The following is a 10,264-nucleotide window of genomic DNA, read 5'->3' on the forward strand; positions in this document are numbered from 1 at the left end:
AGCACACCTGGATGTTAAAAAGATTTCAATGACACAAATGTAATTAAAAAATTATACCTTGGGCGAAAAACCAATATAATATAAAACAATCAAATAATATACTGCGCTTTTTCAATACTATTAGCAAAATGCAAATATTTCATCATTTTTTTTTTCAAGCGAACGATTGTTCGAGTAGGGACTTTTCATTCGTGGCACGGAATGTGTGAAAAGTTAGGGGTTAAAATCCACAAAAATTCCGGGGGTGAGGACTTTTTATCGTTCATATAATTGCAATATTGTGGTTTAAAAATTCTTAGGGAATGGATTGAAGCTAGTACTTCTAGGTTGGCACAGGCTGCACGTTTACTCAAACCTTGTAATCGAATTGAATAGACCAACTAGATCCTCTACATATAATATCCTTTTCTAAAAAAAAATTGGTTTCTCTCTATACCAGGGGCAGCGGAATGGTCCCAAAAGTGGAAGAGGGTTGGGGCGGCGGAAGTGGCCGGAGGGTTACTTAACAAATAGTTTTTTTGTGCGAGTAGTAAAGTAAGTCTATATTGGGGGTGGATTCCAGTCCCCCGGCCGCGCGGTCGTGGCGCGTTCTGATTGGTTGTTGAAAATGGCGTGCTGTGATTGGTTGGATTTGGAGGGGCGGAAGTGACGTCACAGGTGGACTTTGGACTTGGGCCTTGGGCCTTTGCCCTTTGGACTTTAGGGGAGGGGTGGTGATTGGTCGGAATATGAGGGGCGGAAGTGACGTCATAGGTGAGGGTATTATTATGGGATACCCTAAAAAAGAATATATAAGATGGAAATTTTGAAGCGAAGAACATTGCTGCTTTGTTTGTTGATGATGAAGTTTTTTTGTGACGTAGGAATAAAAAAAGTATAGGGTCTGCCTTAAAGTGCGGTACTCCTGTGGATTTTTCAAAAGACCAGATAGGGTGTGGCTTTTATTTCAATCAAGACGAGGTCAAAGCAGTGCGAGAGGCTGTCGAGGAGGGAGTTAACGTCACCGATTTTCCAGTGTGTGAACATAACCTCATTTGCCGTGTCGGAGTGAGCCGCGGTCAGTTTTCCAACGGTCGTGTGTATTTTGCGTGTGACGTGAGACCTCCAAACAAGAAATGCGACCGGTTTGTGTGGGCGGAGCCTCCGAAGGAAGCAAAGAAGACGAAGGCAGTGTCACTATGGACACCACCCTCCAAGAAGAAGGTCAAGGGCAAGGGCAAAGGCAAGAAGCTCCCTACAACCTGCGTAAACGTAAGCGTCCCAGTCCCCCCACCCATAAAAGAAGATGTGGAGGAGGAGGAGGAGGAGATGCCGGATGTAGTGGAAGTGATACCGATGGCGAAGAAGCCGAAAAAGTAGTTGTCGTCGAGAGTGACACTAGGGTTGAGGAAGAGGAGGGGAGGAAGAGGAAGAGTCCATGGAATCTTATAACGAACTTGATGACCCTCAGGCAACTTACGATGTGATTGATACGTATAATATCATGCATGTCGTGGATCATTATGTGGAGGCGTTGATTCTAGGATTCTAGACCTAATGGCCGAGTGGGATCCCTTGGTGCACCGTGACCATGAGCTGTGGAAAAAGGCCTTTTATGAGGCCAGAGCCACCCTGAGGGACTGTATGGAATTGACATGGGAGGGACTGCGAAACCTGAGTGATAGACTTGGGCTTGCTGTGCAAGAGCATTGGAAATCTTATATTCAAGATTTGTTGGACTTTATGTCCCCCGTATGGATATTCCAGATGATGCTCCAGAAGGCGGAGTTGCCTGGCTTGTTGCGGGGAAGAGAGGACCAAGTTTGGGGTGTGACCAGAGACATTGCGCGTCAAATTGCAGGGGAAACCCCTTTACCCGTCACCCCTCTTTCTTAAAGAGAGAAAAGAGACATTTGCTTTGTTATAAACGTTTTATTAACCATTTGTATTTTTGCAAAATGTTTTAGATAAAAAATGTTCTTTAAAAAAGTGTCCCTTTATCCTCTTCTCTGTCCTGTAGAAAAGTCCCTGTGTGGGGGTGCCACCATCCAATCTTCTACAGCCACCCGTCTCGGTAATCAATCTCTCTTGATGTAGTGGTGATAGCTCCTGAGATCATATCCTCTTCGGTGATGGTTATTGTAATTTTTTTTCATCTTGGGGTGTGGTGTTGGTAAAATTTCTCCACGACAGTGTGGACAGGTAGCACGTAGACCTTGTAATTGCTGGTTGCTAAACCATTTAGTGAGGCAGCTGTTGTGCATTGATTTTTTACAACATGGAACGGTTGCCATTATTTCCCCCTCCTTATCTTGGCAGATGAGACATTCATCTTGATCCATTACTATTATTATTTTGTGTATTTTTATATTTTTTTATTGTGTAGTTTTATTGAGTCTTGGTCTGACTGTGAAGTGGTCCCGGCTCGTCGTCGTCTTTTATAGACCTTCAAGTAGGTCACGTGTATCGAAGAGATCATCGGGAACGCTTCTGATTGGCTAAGGGGTGTATTGACCAATCAGAGGCTTGGAAAAACGGAAGACGTCATACTGATGATGTCACGGTGTATTTTTACCCTCCCCTCCCACTCTCTTTATGCTTTTTTGTTATTAAGGGCTTGAAGTGTTTTTTTTTTAAATAAAATAATGGTCACGGTATCCCTGTGTATCGGGAGACGTCATACTAATGATGTCATGGTTTATTTTTTACCCACCCCTCCCCCTCTCATTTGCTTTTTTGTCATAAATGTTATTATAAACAGTATAGAGTGTTTTTAAAAATAAAATAATGGTCACGGGATCCCTGTGTATTGATGAGATCATCAGGAACGCCACTGATTGGGTTAAATATTTTTTTATTTGTCCAATGAGAGGGTAGAAAAAAGGTTGAAAATTAGAAATGATTGGTTGTTTTTAGAAAAAGTATTTTTAGCTTACTAGAATTCAAGCTTTTTGATTGGATAAGAGTTCTATAAAAGAGGTTGCATTTTCACTCGCATTTCAGTTTGTTCTTCGCGAACTTCGCCATGGCTTATGATGGTGATGATGAAGAGTGGCTTATCAAATTGTTAGAAGTGTTACCCGATCCCGAAGAAGAAGAGAGTGAACAACTTCCTCCTGATTTTTTTCACGATGATCTCGCTGAGTCGGACTTACCTCAATTTAGCTCCTTTGACGAATTATTTGACTATTATTGCACTCTAGAGGGGGAGGGAGAGGAGATTTCGTTTGAAGATCCATTTTTGAACGAACCTGGTCCTTCCGGGTTGCAACAACAAGAAGGTCGTGGAAAGAAACGCGCTGTTGATAGTGATGATGATGATGAGGAAGAGGAGGAGGAGGACGATGTTACTATGATTTACGTCAAGTGACTACTCGGCATTCTACCAAAATGCGTACTGACTGTACCGATTACGAACTGTCGGTCGATCTACCTACTCGTGGTACTATCAAGGAAGCTTTGGAGGATGTGGAGCGGGTGTTAGACCGGGTCCTCGACGACACGCTACGCGGGGTGCAAAAGCACGATTACGCGCGCCTTAATCTCGATGCCCCTGCTCTCAAGAATCCCATTGCTTTACCGTTTATGCGCCGTCATCAACTTACCCCTCAACGCATTATGGGAGTCGTTAAGACTGTGGTGCAATCGAACGAGCAGTTTGTGTTGCAAGGTAATTTCCATCTCCATGTCGTACGCACGCACATGCCTTATGGGGGTGGGAAACGGGGAAAGTCTAAGAAGAATTCCTCTACCCTGGATACGGGGGATTTAGAGACTTGGCTTAAGGGAAGAAAGAGCATCACACGCGTTAGGAATCACGACGAACTGTGCGCGGCTCGAGCACTCGTGATCGGAATGGCTCATCTCACTCAGGATCCTGACTACGCTAAGTTGTACAACCCAAAAGCTGGAGGTGCTAGACTTCCCTTTCAGACGGAGCGCGCTCGAGCACTGCATCGCAATGCGGGAGTCCCTGAGAGCCCGTGTGGTCTTCCCGAGATCCAGCAAATTCAACGCTATCTGGGTGAGCGCGGCTTCGAGCATAACGTGGTGTCGAGGGACATTTCGATTATATCAATAGCATGCCGGGGATGCTTGGCCGGTGTTATTATTGTACGAGTTGTCAAAAGGGGTACGATCGAAAAAATCACAAGTGTAACAACCTGTGCTATGGGTGTGGTGAGCAAGAGTGTTCCCTCTTGGTTCCACCCGCCGAACAAGACCATCGTTGGAAGTGGCAGTATTGTGACGAGTGTCACCGGTACTTTCGCACGCAGACGTGTTTCGAGAACCACGGACGTGTCAAGCCTCGAGGAGCTAAGAAGCGTGGTGGTGGTGGTGATCCCCAGGACTCTTGGTCGTATTGCCAACGGTACCACAAGTGTGAGACGTGTGGTAAACGCGTCGATATGATGAATCGAAAGGAAGGAGATCATGTGTGTGGAGAGTACAAGTGCTCCGTGTGCAAGGAAGTGGTTCCCCCCGGTCATTTGTGTTACGTGACGGTGGGTGACGATGCTCTCCCGAAAAAGAAGAACAGCACTGACGATGATGATTATGATGACGATTCGATGCGCTTGATCATCTTTGATTTCGAGGCCATGCCTCTGGAAGCCAAGCATACTGTGAATTTTGTCGGGGTGCAAAAACTGTGTGAGACCTGCAAGGAATGGTCTATAGATCGCCTGGAGTGCGAGACGCGTGGACTTCGCAAACGCAGTTTTACCACGGTACAAGCATTTTGCGACTGGCTGTTCGATGGGAGTAATGCTGGCTAAACGTGTTTGGCTCACAATTTCAAAGGTTACGACTCCTATTTCATCCTCGAATACCTTTTTACGAATGGCTTTAAACCCGAAGTGATTTTCACGGGAGGAAAGGTGATGTACCTAAACATCAAGTCGTTGCGGATCGACATGAAGTGCACCCTGAACTTTCTGCAGATGCCTTTGAGCAAGCTCCCCAAAGCTTTTGGGTTTGATCACGTGACCCAAAAGGGAACGTTTCCTCATTTTTTCAATACCCCCGAGAACCAAGACTACGTGGGACCCATGCCCGACTTGAGCTATTACGACCTTCAAGGGATAAAAGAAGAAGATGCCCGCGCCCTACGTGCCTGGCACCAAGCCGAAGTGGCTCGTGGCACAGTGTTTCACTTATAAGAGGATCTCGCTTCCTACTGTCATCTGGACGTTGAGGTGCTCAAGAGAGCGGTACTCGCTTTCGACGAGCTCATCATGGCCGCTGCAGGCCTTCACCCGTTTCAGGTGGCCATCACCATTGCCTCGTAGTCCAGCCGTATACTGCGCACCAAGTTTCTGGAGGAGAAGACTATTGGACTGATACCCACGCGCGGGTACCGTGGCCACGACGTGCAATCTCTGAAAGCGTTGCAGTGGTTGAAGTACATCGAACATCGCGAGGGAGAAGGAGTGTTTATTCAGCATGCCGGGAACCGTGGCGAAGTGCGTTTGGCAGGTCGGATCAAGGTGGACGGGTATGCCGAGTCTACCAACACGGTGTATCAGTACCACGGGTGTTTCTGCCATGGTTGCACCACGTGTTTCCAGACTCACACTGTCAACCCTTTGACGAACACCACGATGCAATAGCTTCGTGAGCATACGCGCGCGGTGGAGTTGCGTCTTAAAGCTCAGGGGTACAACTACGAAGAGGTGTGGGAGTGCCAGTTTGACGCGCAACTGAACACGCACCCCGAACTGCGTGCTCTCGTGGGGGATGTCGAGCACGGAAAACCTCTTGAAGCTCGTGATGCTTTTTTCGGAGGAAGGACCAACGCGATTCGACTGCATTGCGAAGCCAACGTGGAGCAGTGCAAAGAGATTCACTATGACTTTACATCGTTGTACCCGTGGGTCAATGCCATGTGCGATTACCCCGTGGGCCACCCCGACGCGATCCTTACCGAGAATTTCAAGGAAGATCTTCACGCGTACAAGGGACTGATGAAGCTACGTATTTTACCGCCTCGCGACCTATTCTTCCCCGTCCTTCCTGTCCGTGTCAACGACAAGTTGATGTTCTCTCTGTGTCACCGGTGTGCCCAAGTGGAAGAGCAAGGCTCGTGCACGCATTTGGACGAGGAGCGGGCGTTCACGGGAACGTTGGCCCATTGTGAAATTTACAAAGTTCTAGAGAAAGGCTATTGCGTGATTTGTGTGTACGAGGTGTGGCATTGGGAGCGCTGGGCACCGTTGTTTGAAGAGTACATCAAGACCTTTTTGAAGTACAAACAAGAAACGTCGGGCTGGCTCGGCTGGTGCACCACCGACGCAGACAAGATGCAGTACGTCGACGATTACGAGCGTCACCAAGGCGTCCGTATGGATCCTAGCAAGATCGAGAAGAACCCAGGCCTCCACTCCGTGGCAAAGATGGGCTTGAATTGTATGTGGGGAAAGTTTGGTGAGCAGCCCAACCCCCAACGAACCGAGTACGTGGACGACCCCAAAGCCTACTTTGCTCTGCTGAACAACAACAGTATCGAGGTACATGATGTGCTTATCGTGAACGACGGCCTCATTCAAGTTCACTACAGGCTGGGGGAAAAGTCTCAAGAATTGAAACCACACACCAACGTGGTGATTGCTGCCTTCACCACAGCGTACGCCCGCCTCAAGTTGTACGACGTGCTGAACGGCCTAGGGGAACGCTGTCTGTATCATGACACAGACAGCGTCATTTTGTTACATCGCCCTGGAGAGTGGAAACCACCCCTCGGGGACCATCTAGGAGACCTGACGAGCGAGTTGGAGCCTGGAGACTTTATCGATCGTTATTCGTCCACGGGACCCAAGAGTTACGGGTATACCACGCAACGTGTAAAGTGAAGGGACGTCACATCAACCTTCGTACGGCTGATATCGTGAACCTGACCAGCATGTTGGAACTCTTGCGCGTTGAAGGCGCGGTTGCAGAAGAGCGTCACGTTACTCTCCCTTACACCATTAAGAGCAATGTGCACGACAGAACTCTACACACGGTGCAAGCGCACAAGACATTTCGTGTCGTGTACAACAAACGCGTGCGACAGAGCATGCGCACTTACCCTTATGGTTATTTTAAGTTGTAAAATTAAAGAGAGATGTAGATTAATAAAAGCCTTTTTTTCTGGTAGTAGGTTGTTGTTTTTGTATATAAATAAGGTGAGGATTGGTAGGGAAGGAATCACTTGTAGCATGGGTTGCTTTGGTGCGGATCCTCTTCAACCGCGTTTCGATTGTCGTACGGTGTGGGAACGTTTACGGTGTCTCTTTGCGTGTTGCGGGGGTCGAATCGAAATTCATGCCTCGCAACTCGATGGCCCCCAGCCCCACCCCCTCCCACACCCACCATCATCCGTGCGCGAAAAGAAGACGAGTATGAAGAAGAAAAAGAAGACGATGACTCAGAAGACGATCGATCGTCTTCTTCGCCCAATTTATTACGATCCGAATCATCCAGCAGCCTTGGGGGGAGTGGACAAATTAGTCCGAGCGGTACGTTACAAAGGAGTGCGTCGTGCCCAAGTGAATTCGTGGCTCCGGAGCCAACCCACCTACACGCTCCATGAACCGTACCGTCGTCGCTACCCACGCAAACGGGTGGTGGTGAATGGTATGGACGAACAATGGCAAGCGGATCTGTGTGACATGCAGGCGTTACGCTCGTACAATGAAGGGTACAACTACTTACTCACCGTGATTGACGTGTTGAAAAAGTACGCTTGGGTGGTCCTTCTCAAGGACAAGACGGGCAAACGGCTCGTCGAGGCGTTTGAGTCGATTTTCAAGGGTGGACGCCAGCCAGAAAAACTTCAAACGAACGATGGCACCGAGTTCAAGAACCGAATCTTTTCCACGCGAAGTGAATTGGAAGCTTCTGTGGTCGAACGATTCAATCGCACTCTCAAGACCTGGATGTGGCGATGGTTTACCAACAAGGAGACATGCCGTTACGTGGATATGTTACCGCAGTTGGTGCACAATTACAATCACTCGTACCATCGTAGCATCCGACGTGCTCCTGCGGACGTGGTCACGTACGACGATGCTCAGGAGGTTTGGGCTATCTTGTACGGAAAGAAAAGACCGGGGGACCCAAAGAAGAAGAGAGCTCCACCCAAATTTAACGTGGGGGATAGGGTGCGGATCAGTAAAATCAAACACGTCTTTGCCAAAGGGTACATTCCCAATTGGACCGAAGAAGTGTTTACGGTGGGTCAGCGGTACAACAACACGAATCAAAAGAACTACGCGTACCGACTTCGCGAATACGATGGAACGTGGTTAGAGGGGCGGTTTTACGAACCCGAACTGCAACACGTCAGTCTCGACGAGCAACGGGATCTGTTCCGCATCGAACGGGTGATCAGGACGCGAGGGAAGGGTCGGAACGAAGAGTATTTCGTGCAATGGCGTGGATGGCCTGACAAGTACAACAGTTGGGTGTCTGCCCAACAAGTGCATAAAATCTCATGATCCACGTGGCCGGGGTCCAGTTGTTTCGTGCACCATGACAGACCAACATCATTTCTACGTGACGTTACCCAGTAATGCCTTGGAGGGTGCTCTTCCGGGCAACACCATTTCCAATTTCACCATACGTACGCCAAAGACACTGGATTTGCGTGATGGTGACTGGGAAATCGGTTTAACTTCCCTGATCTATCCGAACACGTGGCTCAGTTTTGCCCTTCACGAACACATTGTCTGGATATGGACCAAGGTACCGAAAAAAGCATGGCTACACGCTAATCAAAACAACTCAAATGCCGTCGCTGGTGAAAGAAATATTGTACACGAATTGTTCGAGATCAAGTTGGATGATTTCGTGAAGCCAGATTGGATTGATATCGCAACCAGTCTCAAGAAGGGCATTGATAAATTCAACGAATCTCGTGCGGACACGAGGAGACGCCTAGGGCAATCCGTGATGGATGCTACCGTAACGTTAAACGAAAAAGATAAAACGATGACGGTTTCTTTGGCCTACATGACACGGCTGATCATCGTCCTACGCGTGGGCCGAGCCTTGGGTTTTGAGAGATTTAATGATTTTTGAGAGATTTACCGAGCCTTCATAGAGACACTCCTCAACTACCCGGGTGAAGCCCAAAATTCGTACTTGCAATGGGCACTCTGGGACAAAGATACCGTTGAACAACATTTGAGTACAGTGGTCGCTAGTTCCGGTGCTAGCATTGCCCCCAACAAAGGATTGATGCGTCGTGCAGCGTACACGGCAGAAAGCAAATTGGTTGGTCTGGCAGGACCTCTCTTCTGTGACCTATTCCATTCTGACCGATACTTGGTGAACAACATGGAAATAAAATCAGACTGGAACTTCACGAACCCAAGTTCTGCCTCATGTCAGGATCAACTTCACCTGCTACTGAATAATACAAAGTTGAGTCAGCACTCATACGCCTGCACCACGTCACACCATCCGACACCGTCAGGTTATCCCATGCGAAGATCATGCATTCTCCCTCCTCTCCCAAGATGGGCATGTATCCACTAACGTCAGCAGTCGTGAAAACTCGGCAGATACCCATGGGCGTACGCTCCTTCGAAGCCACGAACCTATTCAATGGACTCGTTCCAAAAAGGATGATCCTGGGATTCGTGGGGATGCAGCATACAACGGAGATTACACCAAGAACCCCTTCAATTTTCAGCTGGAAGACAAACTGACCGACATCAAGGTGACCGTGGACGGTGAAGAAACCCCTTACAATGCGCTCAGCAGGGCTGATGGAAAAGGAGTGGATTTGTACCACATGCTGTTTGACAATGTGTGCGGCACGTTTCGCGGTGGGGGCTGAACATCTCCAGGGACGAGTTTGAAAAAGGCTGCGGTCTACTGGTCTACGATTTCACAGGCCCTGGGAACGCTGCATCGGAGTATTACCACCGTTTTGGTTTTAATCTGGTATTCGTACCGAGGCGTCGGGGCTTAACTGTGGCTGTGTGGGGTGATAAATTGTGTGGTAATGGACGTTGGTGCGTGGGTTAAAGTGTGTACGTGTGGCTATTTTATATGGTGTATTGCATTGGGGGCTGTAAGGGTCGGAGTAGTGGCTATGTATGAGAGGCAGAAATAGGCTAGCAGTGAGATGTTAGGGGAGAACTGTGTGTTTGACCCTAGGAGGAAGGCGATAATTACATGTTGATAACTTTTTGTGATAACATATTGTTCAATCTTGTGGAGCGCAATGCGAGCCTGCAGACAATTAAATGGAATTACAAGGCCGGTTATAGGAATAAAATATGAAGGCGTGCAG

At 48.1% G+C, this 10,264-nt stretch overlaps 2 protein-coding genes across 2 annotated transcripts; both read left to right on the top strand.

The window, feature by feature from the left end:
- Window positions 1-4,895: 4,895 nt before the first annotated feature.
- LOC116616861 lies at window positions 4,896-6,830 on the top strand. Its single transcript, XM_032378961.1, has 3 exons — window positions 4,896-5,126; window positions 5,271-5,498; window positions 5,592-6,830. Exons 1-3 carry the CDS (start codon window positions 4,896-4,898, stop codon window positions 6,828-6,830), a joined length of 1,698 nt encoding a protein of 565 aa, XP_032234852.1.
- Window positions 6,831-7,361: 531 nt separating this feature from the next.
- LOC116616860 lies at window positions 7,362-8,459 on the top strand. Its single transcript, XM_032378960.1, has one exon. It carries the CDS (start codon window positions 7,362-7,364, stop codon window positions 8,457-8,459), a length of 1,098 nt encoding a protein of 365 aa, XP_032234851.1.
- Window positions 8,460-10,264: the final 1,805 nt, after the last annotated feature.

This window comes from Nematostella vectensis, chromosome 14 (assembly GCF_932526225.1).
Source record: "Nematostella vectensis chromosome 14, jaNemVect1.1, whole genome shotgun sequence".
In the NCBI taxonomy this organism is placed as follows: Eukaryota; Metazoa; Cnidaria; class Anthozoa; order Actiniaria; family Edwardsiidae; genus Nematostella; species Nematostella vectensis.